At 41.1% G+C, this 20,713-nt stretch overlaps 1 protein-coding gene across 2 annotated transcripts in view; it reads left to right on the forward strand.

Moving 5' to 3' along the window:
• The window catches only part of LOC137619584 (uncharacterized), a 58,654-nt gene that overhangs the window by 19,144 nt on the left and 18,797 nt on the right, over positions 1-20,713 (forward strand). The window contains exons 4-7 of one of the 2 annotated variants that reach the window (XM_068349749.1): positions 1,867-2,421; positions 3,205-3,276; positions 7,986-8,049; positions 13,154-20,391. In XM_068349749.1, the coding sequence (XP_068205850.1) occupies positions 1,867-2,421; positions 3,205-3,276; positions 7,986-8,049; positions 13,154-14,886 (2,424 nt within the window). In that variant the 3' untranslated portion in view covers positions 14,887-20,391. Of the gene's footprint in view, positions 1-1,866; positions 2,422-3,204; positions 3,277-7,985; positions 8,050-13,153; positions 20,392-20,713 lie in introns of those variants that run through there. The other variant, XM_068349748.1, reaches the window with a different exon arrangement.

A 20,713-nucleotide genomic window follows, 5' to 3' on the forward strand; every position in this document is an offset into this window, starting at 1 on the left:
CCTCTGCATTGTTCCATTGGAGAAACATCACTGTACCAAAACCCGACCCCCCAGAAGGCTTTGTAGTACAAGGTATAAGGGCTCATGCCCTTGCTACCAGTGCCAAATCTCGTAATGCAGTACAGTAGTTAAGGTTCAAGTGCCATTAGGATGCAGAGCATTGCTCTGGTGACCTAGTCCCTTTCCTGTGAAGGTCACTTCCCAGACACTTCAGTGACTCCTCCTTCACGCACACAAACATTATCATCCATATAAACTTCAAAGGCTGCCTCTAAGAGATCTTCTGGAGGTGTTAAGTCATATGATCTTTCTTATTGCTTCCCTGAGCAAATTGAATCTTTCTCACATGCATGTGTGAGGGAGCCAGATCATGATTTTTCTAGCACCATCTCCATGATACAATTTTCCACCTGTATGACCCACACGATCGCCTATAACTTCACCAGCACCATATGCACCATCACCTCCAAGCTCACAAACACCTACACATGCATGACCATGTGCACAGTCACCTCTGGCGCATGATTGTCCATGTTCTTGATTACCTCGACGCATATGATCATCTATGCCCACGATTGTTTATGTGCACAATCATCATTCATGAACACGAATTTTTTATACCCACAATTATCCACACTCACGAACTTACATTTGCATAATCTTCACAAACATGATCCATGCACACAATTGTCTACACCCACGATCATCCATGTGTACGAGTTTTACGAACATGATCATCCACCCTCATAATTTTCCACTTCCATGGTTGTCTATTGACCATGATTGTCCAATCGCATGAATATGTATTGTCGACTCGCACGATTGTTTATTGTCCACATGCACGATTTTCTATTGGCCACACAATTGTGTACGCCCACGATCCTCTGCATCCACTATTCTCTGAGCCTGCTATTGTCCATTCACTTGATCACCCAGGACCACAGTCGCCTAAACCCACAATTATCTAAATACGCACAAGTTATTCAACCACAATCTGCCACTTGCTTGATTATAATGCACATGAGCTTCAAGAGCATGATCACTACATATATGAGAGAGAGAGAGAGAGAGAGAGAGAGAGAGAGAGAGAGAGAGAGAGAGAGAGAGAGAGAGAGAGAGAGAGAGAGAGCGCACTTTATAATTATAGCTATGAATGTACGATATGGAAAAAATGATAGCGTATAACACGTTGGTGCTTATGTAATTCTGTATTAGTTATATAGATGTTTTGAATAAGTTAGGAAATAGTATAAACAATACTCTTTGTTATCTAATAAAGGAAAGTTATTTTTATTTGTGTAGGAAGTACTGGAATGGCAAATTTTTGAAAGTTATTTCAAGTTACACAGCCCTCAACCACACCGTAAGACTTGGGTTAAAGGTCAAAGTGAGGAATGCTCCTCTTGTTGGGTGGGCGGGACCTTACCCACCACTTGTAAGGCAAGTGTTTAATTCGTTAAAAGTTTAAACAGCCATTCCAGCTTCGCTGAAGTCATATTCCTATCTATGGACTCAGGGTTGTGTGCATAGGAAAAATGTAAAAATACTTAAAAGATACGGTATTTCGCATTTGTGGTCATCATTATCCTGGGTGCTCCTTTCAAAAAAGAAAAAAAAAAAAAAAAATTAAAATGGTTTTCAGTCTGTTAGGTTGTACCACACATGTGTACCTTTAGACCCTAGTATCATAGATTGATATTTACGTAAAAAAAATTATAATAATAGCATCTATTGTATTTATTATGTACTTTTTATGTGTTGCCATTTCTCATTTCTTTATTAGTGTATTGGAGATAATACAATATTCTAAAGATCTGAAAGTAAAGAATCAACCTTTCTTTAACATTTATTTTCATATTATCTTAGGTACATCAAAGTCTAATGGAAACCGTTCTAGAAGTGGCTGATATGCTAGAAGTGAAAGGACTCTCACAAATAAGATCTAATAATTCTATAAAGAAATTCATGGCACCACCCTCTTCAAATAGTACTAGTGACAGTACAACCACCTCATCGCATGCTCACCCTGTAGACAACACTAGTGTGGGACTTTCAAGGCCATCAGATGAACAGTCAGGACCTCACACACCAGAGGATCAAGGGTACCGGGACTCCCAGAGTAGATCCTCAGATTTGGAAGGTTCTTGGATGAGATTTTCTGGAAATAATGTGGCTGAAACCCGTTCTAAAGAATCATCGTCTCGTTCCATCAGTGAGGGCGCAGCAGCTCCCTCAGAGGAGCCACCTCCATCATCTCATGTGCCTTTATTATCCTGTCAAGAAACAAGTAATCAAGAGACACAGGAGGAGTCCCAAGTCTCCGGAATGGATCTCTCTATGGCCAAAAATGAACCATGGTCACCCAGAGAGACTTCACCTAATGATGACAAAAATTCTCCTGCGAGAAAAAGAAGAAAACTAGTAAGTAATAGTTAGTTTGAATATTTTACCCTTAAAATTGTTAGTTTATCTATTCATTCTTGATATTTCCATAGTATGTATAACATATTTAGTTTGTGCTATAACTTAACAAATATTGGTGTTTTATGTGCTTAGTGTATTTGCCTAGTTGTATAGAGTAAGTAATTTATTGATGATTAATATGAAATACTTGGGAGGTAAAAGTATCTCTTACTGAGCCTCTTTAAGAGAAAGGAAAGCAGCCACTGCCCTCACTTGAATTAGTCATTCTTTTGTCACTCCATGTGCTGAACATTCTTGCGAGAATGCTAAAGCTGAACTACAAGTATTATGGCTGGTTTGAATTATTTTCACTTTCTCAGTCTCTATTTTCATGAAAAATAAGGTGAATAAGGAAAGCTTGATTTTAATCTTTCATGTATGCTTATACCAGTCAATGTAAAATTTATCTCAAAACATGCTAAACTTAAGCACCTAATGTAATTTAATTTTTGTAGTTAAATAAAAACACTAAGTGGCACAGATAGTTGAGCCCTCTAAACTCAGATTCAAGGTCTGGATGGCAGAAGTGTTTTTGGTTGTATTGATATGGAATTTTATTATAGCCTTATATCAGTCTTTTCCCCTCATCATCACCAAGTTGATTATCTGTTCTCTTTCTTTACCTCTTGTCACTCCATCCATGTAAATTTAAATAGAAATTTTTATCTTGTGTGTGGTTTGTTAATGTATCATTTGATATTGTATGATTACTTGAATTGGTGCTATTATTTTCTCCTACAGTTAGAAACTATAAGCACAGATGAAACTTCAGAGCTTGCGTCAGATCCTGATTGGGGCCGCACTGGATCTAAGGTAAGATGATAATGCTCCATGATTTGTCAACTGCTTGTATTGTTAATATTTATCTCTTCAGATAAAGCTGAAATAATAAGTTGTAGATGAGAACATTAAAGAAAACATTACATTTTCTTTTCCTGTAATATTTGTCATCTTTGACATTCATCAAGGGATTCCACCTTGAAGCAGAATTAGAATAGTTCTCAAAGTACAATCAATGAAAGGAAATTTGTCAGCTTTAAGGGATTTCAATTTCTTCCTTTGTGAATATAAACCCCTGTCATTTATGTTGGTTTTCTCCTAAGTCATTTAGTTACGTCCAGAAGTTGTGGGATTCTGGTAACATTTATGGTTACTATCTATCCCACCCACGCTGGGAAAAAGCGTATGAATTAGCAAGACTGCTCCACTCATCTCTTGGTCGCTATAGCAGGCAGATGCGTTTACAACCGCTTCCTCCCTGTGCTTTTTCTTTTTGTTTTGTGTAAGTGATCATGACTGCCATTAAATATAGTATGAGGACCTGTCCCAGTCTTAATGGGCATACATGTGGAACCTTCATGAGCCGGGTCGAGGTCGACTCCCATTCTGTTTGCCCAAATTATCAAGATAAGTAATGTAACCCTTCCTCTAATTGTAATAGTTGCAGGTAATGGCCGCCTTCCTAATGGGAAAGATGTAATGTAAGGCATAGAAATAAGGCCAAAGGACATCTTTCACCATTTGATTTTTCCTTTTCTGGGGGCAAGAAACAAATACCTTCCTTAGGAGTTCATACTTCCTATTCAGATCCATCCTTATAAAAGTCTTCAGAAACCCCAGTGTCCAAAACTGAGAGCCGTCTTTCAGAGCAATGAAGTGATTGATGTAGTGTCGCGCATGGCACACAGTAAACCCAAGATTACATGGTGATACTGATCCTGTGGCTTCAGCCCTTTTTCAACCAGAGTATGAAACAGTGCAAGGGTTTTATTTCAGATTACAAGCATGGTAAACCAAGGAGCCTTTTCAGAATTACCGGTAGAATCTCCCGTGAAAGTGTTAAAAATTTTACCTAAAAAGCCACTTCGAACACCTCATTCATTGGCAGCAGATTAACCTATCTCTCTAGCACAAAATCAGCGTTGCTGGTGGGATTCTATTATTCGCCATGACTGTATGCACTCGAAGTGACTTGTTTTTGTTTTCAGACATGTCTTCTAAGATGCGAGCGTCACCAAACGCATACTCATTAGACGCATCCCCTTCTTTTTAATTTTTGACTAGTCTCTCAGAAGCAAGCTTTCCAGGTGCTATCCCGGATTCTTCTTATCTGCAAACAGTTCCACGGGGCACACGAGTTACTAAGCGTACAGATGGTCATTCCTCATCAGCGTGTCTCAGGCATACTTCCACAGTAGTATCTTCACTCAGCAAGCAGGTTTCCAAACACACTTCCTCCTGGATGCTGCTTCCTATACAGAAACACTATAACAGATGCGTGACTCCGAGACGCACACACTCCTCCAGACGTGTTCTTCTTTCGCACGTCTCATACACGTATCGCATGGCTTACATCTCTTGTCACGCTCAGAAAGCTCACACCTTAGAATGACTAAAGGTTTTCCAGAATGTATATGTCTGCTCTACTGGATTCATCTGCTGCCTGGATGAAGAAAGATCCTGAAGTACAGAATGACCGACCCAGAGAGTTCTCTAAAAAATCCCTAAGTTCATCTGCATGGTTTTGTGAGAGGAGTAGCATTTACACCAAAATATTCCTTTAAGGGAAACATAGAGGTGCGAGGTTCAAGGCCCGAGGCCTTTGCCTCAAGTAGTCGTCCCCGCAAAGGGATGTCTACAGGCGCTATTGGTAAGGACTAAGCTAAACTGTAGTTCTCTCCTGCGCAGTGATATTCCCAGGATAATTCATGATCTCCTCGATTGAGCTCTGCCTTCGAAGAACATCGGCTCAAGCACATACGACCCTTAAAGAGGGGCTGTAATACCCGGTGGAATTTTCCTCCAGTGCACTAAATATGTGGAACCCTTACTCTTTCAGCATTCCAGATGCACCAGTATTGAATTCCTGGTTTAAGTTTCCAGCCAGTTGGAATGGGGACTTCCTCCCAGCTAAGGCTGACTCTCCTAGTAAAGGACGATGGTTTCCATTCATGTAGGAACAAATCACAAATTTTTAAAGTAAATTGTATTTTTCCAAATGACTAAACCACCTGCCAGGTATTTACTCCTCGTTACAATTTTTAACTTCTGTGTTCCACGAGGAGCACAACGTGTGCAGATCGACGCTCGACTTAGAAAGCCATGCCCCGCATGACTTACCGGCCTTGGGCCCGGGACAACGACGTTGGGATTGCATACGGGAATACACAAGTAACACAAGTAACACAAGGAAAGGATGTGAATGGGAAAGCACAAAGGGAACACGTGGAATACAATGGTGGTTCGGACGAGATGTGAGAGAGAGCGGCGAGATGTTATCTACGCCGCGACCAGATGCTTACTGGAGACACAGACCTAGTAGCGCACTCTCGTGCGCTGACCCCGGGTCGCCTCAGGGCACGTATCCATCCGCCACGTAGGGACCCGACAAGGGAAAATGGAGATGGGGGAACTGCGCAAAATTCTTGGTTGGTTAGGGAGGAGATCCCAGATACTCCTAAGAAAGTAGTTCGAGGTAAGTACTGTCAGGAAAAATACAAATTACTTAAAATTTGTGATGTTCCAGCTTTGCTGTTACCTATCTCCTATAGTAAAGGACTCGGATTTGTATATTTAGGAAAAATACAAATTACTTAAGAAATTTGTGATTTCCCATGTAAGTCTAGAGTGAAAGGTAGAATGACTGGTTTTCTACTATATCTTTCCCCTCCCTTAGGGGTGCAGTAGTCATTGCTGTTATGAACCGGACCAGATGACAGATGAAGGTAAGCTTCATAACTAAGCAAGCTTTCTTTTCAAACAAGATAAGATGTATCTCCCCCATCCTCCCAGATGATGGAGGAGGCTGGATCGAATGTTTGCAAACCCTTTGCATATACCTTCAGACAACATATCCTATCCAAGGATACAGGTTCTCTTGTGGCCGTTCACCTTTTTCACATGGTGAGGACCTAGTCTAACCCCTATGTCATCTCATGTTCAAACCATTAGGGGGTTGGCAGGAGTTATCACCTTTAGCCCTGTACTGAACTGGGTGCTCTGACATATACCAAGAAAGGCAAACCAGCCAAATCCTGGTTCATGGGACTTCCTCCCTTCTAAGGATGGGTTTTCTATTAAAGGATGAGGATTTTCATTTATTCTGTCAGGCTGGGAGGAACGTAGAGAGGAGAGGTCCCCTTTTTTGTTTCATTTGTTTGATGTCAGCTACCCCCCAAAATTGGGGGAAATACCTTGGTATATGTATGTATGTACAATGTATACAATTCTGATTCCTGTAAATTACACTTTCTGCCTCGACCACCCTGCAATTCTCAGGCTTCGGGTCAAAAGCGAGTGTCAAGCTGACTAACGAGAGGCAAGGCTTACCTGTCATTTGCCATTAGCTATAACTACCCTGTTAAATTTTCATGGTCATTCCAGCTTTGCTGAAGTGATATTCATATTAAAGTACTCAGGTTTGTTCAGTTGAATAAGAATTACATTAACCCTTTTACCCCCAAAGGACGTACTGGTACGTTTCACAAAACTCATCCCCTTACCCCCATGGACGTACCGGTACGTCCTTGCAAAAAAATGCTATAAAAATGATTTTTTTCATATTTTTGATAATTTTTTTGAGAAAATTCAGGCATTTTCCAAGAGAATGAGACCAACCTGACCTCTCTATGACAATAATTAAGGCTGTTAGAGCAATTTAAAAAATATATACTGCAAAATGTGCTGGGGAAAAAATAACCCCTTGGGGGTTAAGGGTTGGAAATTTCCAAAGAGCCTGGGGGTAAAAGGGTTAAAAATGTGATTTTTTTTTTTTATCTTCCCATTCTTTAAGTTTGCTCTTAATTAATAAAACCCGATGCAGTGGTTAAGGTGGTGAAAAAAATTGCTTTTAGTCATTGGTTATTAATATGCAAAGGATTGATAGAATAAAATATGAATCCATTAACTTCTAAAAGGATTTTCTTTTAACAAATAGCTGTTTGAATTCTTGGATAGACTATCTAGCTAGTGGAAGCATGATCAGCTTACTGTTGGTTATTGAAATGGGTTATATAAGAGTGAATAGAAGACAATATTCAAAGTCATATAATGGGGACATAAAGTTTTCTTCTAATTAGGTAAGGAAATAGGGGCTATGGGAATGTCATTAGAAGGGAATATATATTTACAGATTTTCAGCATTTGCTGTTATTTCCATTACCTAATACCCAGTTAACGTGAGGATTGACTATATTGTACATTGCATAACCTAACCTACTTTGTATATGTGCTTTGCACCTTATGTATTCAATTTTCATATGAAGTGGGGATTCAGCATTATGAAGCTTCATCTGTGGTGGATAATGTGGGAGGGTGGGCTGTGACACCCTAGCAGTACCAGCTGAACTCGGTTGAGTCCCTTGTTAGGCTGGGAGGAACGTAGAGAGTAGAGGTCCCCTTTTTGTTTTTGTTTCTTTGTTGATGTCGGCTACCCCCCAAAATTGGGGGAAGTGCCTTTGTATATGTATGTATGTTGATTGTGCTGAACGATGATTTCTTCAATTACAGTATTTCATTTTCAGGTCGAAGAAAGGTCATTATGCCATCCCCGAACTATAAGCTTCACTTCAATCACTTCTGAGCCAGGTATGTATACACTATGCCTTTTATTTATCTTATCTGATATTAAGCAATGTTTGTGCCTGTTCATAATATATGTCTGTTGTGTTAAGATTATTTTATGCAAAAGTTTCCGCACCCAGAGCATCATGTAATTATTTCACAGCGATTTATTTCACCTCAACTATTACTTATATTTAGCCCTGCTATGTTCAGCTCTTTTTAGCCCTTTTACCCCCAAGCTATTTGGAACTTTCCAACCCTTAATCCCCGGGGGTTTTCTTTTTCAAGCACATTTTGCAATATATTTTTTTTAGATTGCGCTAACAGCCTTAATTTTCATCATAGAGAGGTCAGGTTGGTCTCATTATTTTGGAAAATGGCTGAAGTTTCTCATAAAGTTATCAAAAATATGCAAAAAAAATTTTTGCAAGGACGTACCGGTACGTCCATGGGGGTAAAGGTATGAGTTTTGTGAGATGTACCAGTATGTCCATTGTGGGTAAAAGGGTTAAAAACTAGAAAGAAAACATTACTGTTGGTTGGTTCCAGTCGTGAGCAAGCAATACATGTTATAATTTCAACACATGGGAGAGAATATATGGTTGTGTGAAGTCCTCTGATGATACGGTTGATTGTGATCTTTTACAAGGATTACTGTTACTCTTATCACCTTTCCTTCAATGCTTTTCTTTTTTTAATGCTATGCAGTGATTAGTGATTTGCTCTCAATTCCCTAAGACAGGAAGGTTGAAAACTGGAGTTGATGGATTTTACTCTGTTTTAGGGTTGTGGTGGTGTATGTGGTAATGTCCCTAACTGGTAATCACCAGACTGGGGTTCGAGTCCCACTCAGACTCAATAGTTTCTTTGGTCGCTGCAACCTCACCATCCTTGTGAGCTAAGGATGGGGTGTTTTGGGGAGCCTATAGGTCTTATCTGCTGAGTCATCAGCACCTATTGCCGGGCCCTCCTTGGTTCTAGCTTGGGTGGAGAGTGTGCTTGGGCGCTGATCATATGTGTACATGGTCAGACTCTAGGGCATTGTTCTACTTGATAGGGCAATGTTTCTGTTCCTTGCCTCTGCCAATCAAACAAGATCTGCCCCCTCCACTATTGAGGCAGGGAAGGTTCTATGCACCAGAATATGATTCTTCAGAAATGTAGCTACAGGAAGAAGAGAGGGAGAAGGAAGCACTGCTGCTGGGTTCTCCTCTCCCTTTGCCGAGAGTAGGGGATGCCTGTCATGGCGTTTGGCAACTTAGCAGATATGGGGCCAACCCATGCGTAGTTAGTATCCTTTGGTACAGTTACTTACTGCTGTTAAAGCCCCCCCCCCCTTCATCTCTCTTGCCAATAAGAGTTCTCGTTCACTCCATCAGTATCAAGGAAGCTCTTATCTTGCAGAGAGAGATAGAATAGATGATGTGATGGAGAAGAACGCGCTCGACGTTCTTTGTGAGGAGTCTCCTGGCTTCTACTGTCTACTCTTCCTGGTGGAGAATTCAGTTGGGGGCTGAAGACTGGACTTTAAATTATCTCTCTACTGAACAAGTTTGTTTGTTAAATAATGTTCAGGATTGAAACGGTATGTTCTCTTCCGAGTTTCATCAAAGAGGAAGACTTCATTCTTTCTGTGTATGTGAAGGATGCGTACTTTCGAGTACCCATATATCAGTCCTCTCAAAAGTCCCTCGGCTTCTCCCTCTAATTGGTGCACCATTCCAAGACTATGCTTTGGACAATGCACTACTCCACAGGTGTTCACCTTGGTATCAGCTTAGGCCCACTCACAAGGGATACATCTGTTGATGTAACTCAACATTGGCTGATCGTGGCCTCCTCTGTAAGGCAAAAAAATGCATCTGCACAACGTCCTGAAAATGCAAGTAACCTGTCCAATCCTGCAAGTATTCGAAGAACATTTGAGGAAGCACTCAGTAGTGTTGATGAGCTGCATCGCTATCATAGTGGCTTACGTCCACAAGCCAGGGGCCACGGTCTAACACACTAAATGCAAGCTGACGAAGCTGTTGCACATATGGGCAGCATTTCACGCTGTAGAGTTGCCAGCCAGGTACACTCCAGACAAGAGAAATGTACTAGCAGACACTCAGTTGCCAGGGACAGGTTGTATGATCGGAGTGGTCTTTACATCCTTGCATAGCGGAGAGGCTTCTTGCCCTGTGGGTTTTGGCAGGGATTAATCTGTTTGCTCTGCGGCTATACAGGAAGCTCCCAGTTTTTTGCTGCCACATGTCAGACCCATTGGCCATGTTCGAAGATGCCTTCCAGCACCAAAGGAATTGCCTGGATGCATATACCTTACCTTTTCCTAGTTCAACCTAATCCATCCGCTGATATACCGAGTGTTGATTACATCGGGACTCAGGATCACCCTGATGGTATCCAGATGACCTCATGCCAAATGGTATCCCGATCTGTTAGCACTTCTATTCGAGGTCCTGAGAGAACTACTCCAATGATCATCATTCCTCTGTTAGCTGCACTTTCGGAGGTACAGTACCACCAATCTATGAAGTCGCTGGAACTTCATGGTTGGAGGCCATCTAGCATCTACCAAGAGAAGTACTGTAGGCCATTCTCTGCAATTGGTGTCATAGAAGGGATACTTCTCTGATCGTAGCATCTTTAGCTCAGATTGTGGATTTCCTCGTCTCCCTTCACTAAGAGAAGCTCCTCTCAATCACTAATGTCAGAAGCTACCACTCAACTTTGAGTATGGTCTTTTGACTAAAGAGTATAGACTTCTCCTCGTGGGAATTGTCTATGCTCATGAGGAACTTTGAGCATTCTTGCCCACCCTGTGACCTCGGGCCCCTCAGTGGAATGCGACTCTCATTCTCAAGGCTCTTACTCATACCCCAATTGAGCCTTTGAAAAGCTTATCAGACTGAGATCTAATTGTCCTTTTGCTATCCTTTGCATCAACAAAGGGAGTGGGTATGTTGCACAGTCTTTCTTACTTAGCCACCCATTCTGAGGGGTGGAAGATCTTTTGTTTTTTGGCTAAAACTTGGAACCCGTTGGTACACGACCCCCAGTTTGAGATCTAATTTAACCCCTCTCTATGTGAAGCATCGTGTGATGATTGAGGGGAGATACTGCAGTGTCCCTTGAGGGTTCTGTAGTGCTATTTGAAGAAAACTCGACACCTCAGGTCTGAGTGTCAGTGACTCTTCGTTAGCACTGGCAGAACCAAAAAAGACGTGTCAAAAAACACAATCTTTTTCTAGCTTTGTAAGATAATTGATATAACTTATGCATCGACTGCTGAAAGGGTCAAGGGATTTAGTAAGTCATGGGTGTAGACCCCCAACCCAAGCCTTTGAAGAAACCTTTCAGTTGGCCAGGTGTTGAAGGCTGGGGTTTGGAGATGCCAGACCATCTTCACAGCCTTCTACCTATGATATATACTCACAAGTCCCTTGACACCTTTTAACTTGGTTCTCTGGTGGCTCCTCAAGTAGTTGTGTAGCTAGGCCATTGCCCACACAGCACAGAAAGTGTCTTTTCTATGGTAATAGTGTATTTAAACAGATTTAAATCTTTAATGAAAAGTTGAATGCCTGGCTCTTCTTCATTTTCTGTCCCCTCTCTTGGAGACGAAGTAGTTGAAAACATTATGCGCTAGACCTGACTTGATGCTGACAAGCTACACTTCTGAGCTCCATTCTTTAGTTAAATGAAATATCTCCTCTGTCCTCCCTAACAAGAGTGAGAATAGTAAAATTTGGAGCAACCCATTGATCCATCATAAGATTGGTATACTGGTTTATTCTGGGCTGATTCCATGTCAGGGGAAGGCATCCCTCAGTTGACTACATACAAATCATCATTGACAGGCCAGGCCCTATCAGTCTATTTATCCTTGGGATAGACAGATAAGTGGTTGCTGGAGTCAACTACAGTACTTCTCTCCATTATGGGACCTGGTTGACTGAAATTTTCTGGGAAGAAAAAGAATCAATCAGTTTGAATCTAAGAGTTTCTTCCAACCCACCAAAGTCCCCTATTTAAAGGAAGAAAGATTTATATATCTGTAGGAACAAGTAAAAAATTTTAAAAGTAATTTGTGTTTTTCCTACCCATACACACCCGAGATTTTTAAGTTAAACTTTCCACCTAGACTAACTCTCTCAGTCCTGGGCCAAAAGGTCAAAATTGTTGATCCTCCAATAGGTGGAGGACTGGGGCTTCTCGATGTGCTAAGCACCTGTTGTTAACTACCTCGTTAATGATTTTAACAGGCGTTTCAGCTCGTGCTGAAAACATATCTAGTTTAAATTACTCAGGTTTGTAGATCTAGGAAAATATAAATTACAGTACTTTAAAAAAATTGTTATATTACATCAAAATGCTGGACAGTTTCTTAAACTATTCATTTATGGGAATTGCATTTATAGTTTTCTGTGAGTCTGTTTCACATATTTTTTTTACCATTTTGCAATTCATTCAATGGAGATACAATTTAAGCCAACCATGATTAAAGCATAAGGCAAAACTCAAAGTTAGCCAAGAACTGAGTAAAATTTAACTTTCCTTAAACTAGTGAGCTTCATGTCTACTGACTAGCAAGTCTTAACGATACTGAATGCAACCGCTGCCATATAAAAACTAAGTACGGTGTGGCTCATCTTTGTGATCAAATGAGAAAGGCATGTCTACAAAATTTGTGCTGGGTTCCATACAATTTTTAATTCTAGATTGAAGGGGAAACACGCCATTTATGCTAACTATTATACTGTGAAGTACCTGAAAGTCCACTTATTCAGACATGATTGCTTTCATCTTTCGTTATATCAGAGGGATTGTAGAAGCCAGGCCATTTTGAAGACAATAAGTGTGGGCTAATCTTAGGTAATGGTTTTTTGTAAAAGCAGTTGCTGAAAGTGCACTTTATTCTGGACTTAGAAGTGGGAAACTTTATTGTGTTATGGTTCTAGTCTGTCTAGAATGAATGATCTGTTATATTAGAAGTGAGATTTTATTTTTTCAGGGTTTCATATACTTTTGTCTTGATACATTTTACATCTGGAACTATAAATACTAAAACATTGATTATTAATATTTAGAACCATGACATAAAGAGTTTCCTCTTCTATTTCAGAATGCAACTCTCAACACAGCAGAAATCCCCCATCAAAAAATAAGGAAGGACTGTCATCAACGCAACCCTTAGTTGAAAAAACTTTGGAAGTTCCTTGCGAAGATGGACCTCTCACAATTAGCCTTACTACTGGGCAAGATCTAAATGGATGGAGAAACATAGTAAAGAGAAAACCTTTATTTTCCCTTCCTTTGAGAAGAGCGAGGAGAAAAGCAAAAATTAGACGAAATTTAGATGAAAATAGAAAAAAATGGTTAGCTAAAGAACGTAGATCTCTTTTTGGGTCAGAATCAAGCGGTCGTCCAGTTACAAGAGCCTTGGAGCGATTAAAGAGCAAGGCAGCATCTGCAGCAGCATTGTCTTTAGAGAAACTTCACGTCAATTGTGACCCCCCTTTCCCTACAGAGGAAGAAGCTGCTAAGAGTAACAGGGACAAAGAAAATATTTTGTCCCCTAAACCTATAGCAGAAGAAAATAAGAAGTTAGCATCTAGTCATAAGAGTACAGCAGACAGTGGTAAAGAGTCTCATTCCTGGGAAATAAGTGATAAAAGAACTGAGGAGAATAAGTTTCAGGAAACCTCAGAGGAGTTAAAATTCCCTGCAATTAATCCTCTATCACTTTTTACATTACCTCCAGTAAAAGAGAGAGAAAAACAAACACGAACAACATTAACCCTGGAAGAGAAAGTCAAAGTTATCGATGCCTTCTTAGATGGAAAATCTCAGCGTCAGATAGCTCATTTATATGGAATAGGAAAAACTCAGGTGAGTGGTATCATTAAGAGAAGAGAAGAAATTCTTACAATTTATCGGGATAGCCTGTTGAGAGGTGAAAAATTAACAATGAAGAGACAGCGGAAAAGTGAATATGCTCTACTCAATCAGCATTTAATCCAATGGTATAGACATATGACTGTCGTTGCAGGTGTAAAAATCACCACAGGTATGCTTAGGGCTAAAGCTCTGCAGATTGCCCCAGAATTAGGCTATCATGATTTTAAGGCATCCAATGGCTGGCTGGCAACTTTCAAAGCAAATAACAACCTTAAGTTTTCTAAACAGAGAAAGAATGAGTCCTATGATGAACAAGGTAATTATGAACATGATTCCAATCATAGAGATGATGATGAATCCTTTTTTGAGGATGCTGAAGCAGATAACTCTTCAAGTCATCTTCCCCTTATAAAACAGTATCAAGGAACAAGCAACATTGCAGGCGTTCCTACCAGTCATGATGGTACAGACTCTGATCTTACTGGTAACAAAAGCTCCCAAAATGAAGACTCTTCGTCAGCCAACCAAACTGATCCAACAGGTTCTCTGATTCACCCTGGACTTTCTGGAGCTGGGGCGTCCAAGGCACCACAGATGGTAAACACTTCTTTGGGAGCTAACTTAACTGCAGCTTATAACCTGTCCCGTGATTTAACAAGAGATCTCTCACGAGGAGATTCTGCTAGTGTAGGAGACCTGTCATCTACAACAATGAATGCTAGTCCACTTAACCATCCAGTTTCAGCTTTAAATGTTAGTCGAGCTGTTATCGAAAATCCTTTGAGTAAGCCTTCTGATGCAGCTTTGGCTACTTATAAGTCAGAAGAGCCTTTAGGTTACGGTTATGATCACCAGAATCGTATGAATGATGCAAGTGCTCGAGGAGCAGAGTATAATTACACTCCTTATGGATTTCCTGGAAGTTACTATAGTTACCATTTCCTTGGACAATATTAATTTATATTTGGTTGCAAATTAATGTATATGTAAAATTTGTTTATTGTTCGTGTAAATAAGGAAAAATTGCAGATATCATATGTATGTTTTGGAAAGACTTAACATTACTTTGTACTGTGAAATTTACAAGAAAGTGCATTTCTGTCAAAATTAGATATCCACAATTGCCTATACTGTACATGTAATTGATACTGTAGTTTGTTCCTACACTGAATGCAAAACTTTGTTCTTTACTAGGAGATTGATCTGTGCAAGCTGGTTTTCAGGCTATAAAAACTTTGAGGGAGGTGGCAGCCCCCCTCCAGTAGAAGTGGAGGCCAGCGGGGATAGCAGGAGAACACTCCCAATTATACCGGCGTCACACTCACTATCTCAGCCACTTTCTTATTAGCCTCCATTGAGAGCAGACGTACACAGCAGCCTCCGTTTTCTGTAAGTAGCTGTTCAAACTTTTTCTTTCGGGGATGACCGCTAATTTCTGAGAAACTACATGCAGCTCTGTTCGGGCACGACTGGGTGTGCTTGTGACGTGTTCCGATCTTTGTTGGAAATGGATCCTCATTAGCATTGCCTGTCTTGCAGAGGATTTACCTGCAAGAGGAGTATCCGTGCGGTGAATGTCAGGAGAGACTATCCTCCCAGTTGGAATTGTTCCACTGAAGGTGTAAGAAGATATTCGAAGGGATTTTCCCAGACTTTCTTCTTCCGCAGGAACCCCTCTTCCTGTCTGCCTGTTTGATCTCCAGAGGACAAACGAGTAAGAGGAAATTGCCTTTTTCTCTCACACGACTTGGAGAAGCAGTGGCGCTTTCCTCCTGTGAGAAGTCTCCATTGATGCTCTTTGTGAGCCATATCTTTTCTTGGGACTTTAGGGTTCCCCCTTGAAGGATTGGCTTCTGGAGGAGTTGAAGCATGGTGCACAGCAGGTGCCTCTTTAGCTCCTACCAGGATAAGCCTAAGCCCATTGCCTTTCCGTGCTAAGAAAAGGGATTCCTTTATTTCTAGCCCTTTACCCCAAGCTGTTTCTTCCTCCGCAGTTCTTACCGAGGGTCTGTAGGTTTTCTCTCTCGAAGGTAACAACCTCGCTCACCCACTCTTCCGGGTAAGCGTGTGTGCTGAGCCTGCTCAACAAAGAGAGTGTGCTCCCTTAAAACTCCCTTGCGGCTGCGGGTAGTTGTCCTTAGTTGAGAATATTCCTCCTCGAGTCTTCTCATCAGTATGCTTGCTATTTTCTGCCAGCATGCTCTAGCTCTCTGGAGTGGGCAGGTTATTCCTCTACCCCCGCTTCTACTGGGGAGAACGGCAGCCATCTCACGCAAAGTTTTTATTTTTATTACCTGATCACCAGTTTGCGCTGATCAATCTACTAGTAAAGAACTTCAGCTTTGTATGCAGTAGTTAGATAAAATACAAATTACAGTACTTTCAAATTTGTCACGCTTATGTTACGCTTGAGGAAGGCACTGCTAGGATATGTGGATGATTATGTATCTTTAAGAGTAAATTTTTTTTCTTTATACACTGTAGCATTGTGTGATGTCAAGTGTGTTTATACCATTCAGTGGGTTGAATGTTTAAATAGATAAGTATTTCAACAGAATTAAGAACTTGTGTGAGATTTTATGTAGATAGGCTTTTTTCTCTTAAGTTGATTTGATAATTGTGAAGTATAGAGTATAATTAGTAGAAATTTGAGTTTTCTCTCATAATTCGACGACAGCTCTTTATTTTTCATTGAAAAAATCTGCTAAGGAAACAGTTTTTCCTTTAAAAAATTTTAGTGTTAAATTGTTTTAGTTTCTAAAATGGATTTGTTTTAGAATATATTTTTGGTATAGCTATGTTGATTTCTAATGTTATTTTAAATAGTAAATACTCATCTATATTAACTTATTTATATAGTTATTCAATTATTTATTATAAATTGTAGTCCTCAATACCTCTTGTCTTGTTTTCAAAATGATTTGTCTGAGAATTTTTCTTATATGAGTCTGTTCATAAATTGAAAGGACCTCTAATATTTTAGAAATATGCATGGTAACACAAGTAAGATGTGTTTTAATGCGTAATTCTGGTTAAATATATTTATTTCCTACACCAGTACTAACCCTTTGTTCTTTACATAGGAGAATGATAACAGCAAAGCTAAAATACGGTTATAAACTTTTGTTGAGGTGTCAACAACCATTGTGGTTGTTACCAGTCGGTAGTGTTGAAGCAGTACTCTCCCCGCCCACTTGCTACTAAACCACTTTGTTTTCAGCTGCGGTGGGGATTGTACGTATCTCTTCCATGCTCTGGAGTACTGTACTGGCAAAACTTTAAAGATTTTCCTATTCCTTTTTCAGGGGTGAAAGGTGCATGTGTTTTGATGAAAGCATGGCATGTGGAATTGTCTGGACACGATGGGCCACTCATGTTGTATGTTCATGTCTAAAGTGGAGAAAGATCCTCACTGACTTTGTCCTAGGGGCAGAGGACACTTCTGCTTCTAGGCTTTTGCATGCGATGAGTATCAGGAGTGGCCATCTTCCCTAAGTCTTCCTCCCGTCTCCCCTAGCAAAATGAGGATGGCTTTATCCTGTGGGGAAGCTTCTGCTCGAGAGAATTTGCGTCTCTTCCGGCCGTCCTTGTTACTCTGGACTTTTGAAGGTGTTAGTTTGTGGGCACAGCAGGAGAGAGTTTCTGATCCTGCTTGAGATGACTCCGGCATAACTCCCTCTAGAGCTCAGAAAGAGGGATTCTCTCCTTGATCTCTGTTGCCTCCAGGAACTTCTGCCTCCCCTGCAGGTTCTTGCCCACCCAAGAAACCTCGGGGTGACACATGCAATGCCGGCCCCCATCACACCCTTCTCCAGGAGAGGTTATGCGGGTAACAGGCACCCTTGCCTCTCTTCTGAGCTTTCCGACCCTTGGGGCTTATTGGCAAATACTCTCTCAAACGCGAGAGGTTGTCCTCACCCACCTAGGATTCCATCTGCCCAGGTAGCTTAGAAACGCGAGTGCGCTTCATCGCCGGTGCATTCTACTGTAGCTCTTCGGAGACCATCTTGGCGCTGTTCCTGCAGGTAACCCTTTGAGCCTCCATCACACACTATGTTCTGTGTTTGCTTGCCAGGTGCAATCACTGATCCACTCTTCTGGCAGGGTTGAGAGCGATAGCCCTCGCCAACATGCTCTCCCTTCTCAACCCCTTTAATTTGTGAACACTAGTGAACAACACATGCATCCTTACCTTTACCTTTCGAGATGGAGCGTTACTCGCTCACCTGTCACGCTAGACCAGGTAGTACGTGAACTTGGCATACAGACACACACTGTGCTATACCTGACATGCTACATAGTAGTGCAGGCGCATTCCATTCACAAACCAAAGGCCAAGTTATCCCACGAGGCAATGTTTATGCAGTAAGTCTTAAAGGCGGCTGCTGCCACCATACCCTTGTTACTTGAGACTGTGGGGTTTTCAGGAGGTAACTGATGACATGGACAGTTTGTTATTTTGTCCTGTAAGGGCAGTTCTCTTTTACCTTAAGAGGACTAAACCTTACCGCCCGTCCATACCCAACTTGTTTATAAGCACAAGTCGAACCAAGAAGGGAGTGTCTAGGAACACAATCTCCTTCTGGTTACGAAAAATTATTTCAAGAGCATATAAATCTTTTGGCAAAGCATCAAGTGGGGTTCCTTCCAAAGCCCATGACATTCTTGGTCTTGCTTCAATCCTGGAATTCTGCAAGAACCACTCAGTATCCCAAATGTTGGTGTATGGAAGAGGTAGACTACCTTCACCGCACAATACCTAGAGGACTACATCCACAGATCACTGGATACATTGTTTCTGGGCCCTGTGATGGCTGCACAACAAGTAGTCTAGATCATATGCCTTTGCAGGACTGTTAACATATGGTCACATCAGTTATTCTCAGCATAAATGCAGTGTGAGTGTAATATGAGTGGGACCTTCCTTCCTCTCTTCCAACCTTCCCTATCTTGGGAGTACAGTACAAGCATGGTTGACCTCATATGCAGGTGAGAATAACTTTGAAATTTGGTTTATACTTGAATATAATAGGATTCAGTATATAAATTGTTCACACAAAAATACTCTTGTTGGATGGTGGTTCAAGCTTTTACAGTACAAGAGGCTTCCATTTTATTTGAGCCGGTAGTGATAGTCTTTACCTTGGGTCCAGGGTCAGACAGACACCCTTTCTACTACTGGGACATCCTCCCCCCTAAGAAAAACTGCCCTATAAATGACAAAGTCTTTGTATCTGCATAGGAGCATACTAAAATTTTTTGTAATTTTTATTTCTCTTTGCTATACAAACCTAGGTCATTTATATTATATTTCCTGCCTCATACATCCCACAAGTCCTGACCATGAACAAAGTGAGGCAAGAGCTGTTTCTACCCAGAGTGGGGGAGATAGATGGCAACCATAGAATGGTGTCAGAATCTCACGATTTCTTTAATTTTGGTCGTGGAAAAACAGCACCGGAATAAAATCCTATAAATAACTCAGGTTTGTATAGCTAGGAATAAAAAATATTTAAGAATGTATATTCTTTTAAGGTTTTAAGTGTTCGAGAGGTAACGTAAGATCCTGATGAACTGTTAATATGTCCTGTTAGTGTGCTAAGGTGCTACCTCAAGCATACTGGGCTAACCAGGCCTCACCTGCAGCATCTTTTCATTAGCACTGGGAGGACAAAGGAGATCTCTTTAAGAACACCATCTTCTGGCAAAGAGAAGTCAATCTCATGAACTTTGTCATCTCCATTTGCTGAAGGTATGCAAGTGAAAGCCCACAACATTAAAGGGATTGGCACCTCTCTGGTTTTCAAAAGGAACTGTGTTGCAGGTTCTTCAGTCAGGTGTCTGGAAGTTCTAGACAACCCTCGCCAGCCCGTTACCTGCTGGATGAAACCCACAAGTCCATGGATTCCTTTTCCTTGGGACCTGTAGTAGTTGCTCAGCAGGTGGTTTTGCTACCTCTGCTCCTCTTACAAGACTAGTAACTGTAGGTTGAGGGCTGAGGTTACAAGCAATTCTGGGATGAAAGTGAGGAATGACTGGCCTTTTCATTAGTTTCAATCTTCCCCTCTCTTGGGGCACAGCCTCGGATAGCTCACCAACTGGACTTGATCTGAAGTTAGGTAAGATCATTAAGCTTTCAGCTATCCACTGTTCTGAACACGGGGGTCTTTTCCCCACACTATACAAGGGGGAGTGTGACGTAACGAGGCAAACCAAAATAATCCTAAATGGTCCTCAACATTAGCTTCAACAAACCCTTTACTTTCTCCAGGTTTACAACACAGGATTCCAACTCAAGCATAACCACTTTTAAGCACGGGCTGTCATACCCGTAAGTATTCTTCTGGTTCACGAGGTGTGAGGAACCCTGACTCTGCAGCATCTCAATGCACGAGTCTCGAGTTCCTTGGCAAATTTTCCAGCCAGTTGGAACGGAGACTTCCACCCACCTAAAGATGAGTCTCCTATGTAAAAGATGATGGTTTGTATTTGTGTAGGAACCCATCCAAAATTTTCAAAGTAATTTGCATTTACCCTAACTCTATAAGCCTGTGTCCTTAACTCAAACTTTTCTGCCAGAACCAACCCCTGAGTAAGTCCCAGCTGCTATCTAAATGAGTTGTCTAGGGGCAGTTACCTCCCTGCTGCCGACAGTTAAACCACCTGTCAGTTGTGCACACTTCGTTGAAAGTTTTAACTGCTGTGTTCCAGCTTTGCTGTTATCTATTCTCCTAAGTAAAGGACTTGGGTTTGTTTACTTATGAAAAATACAAATTACATTACC

Source organism: Palaemon carinicauda, chromosome 26 (genome assembly GCF_036898095.1).
Source record: "Palaemon carinicauda isolate YSFRI2023 chromosome 26, ASM3689809v2, whole genome shotgun sequence".
Classification (NCBI taxonomy): domain Eukaryota; kingdom Metazoa; phylum Arthropoda; class Malacostraca; order Decapoda; family Palaemonidae; genus Palaemon; species Palaemon carinicauda.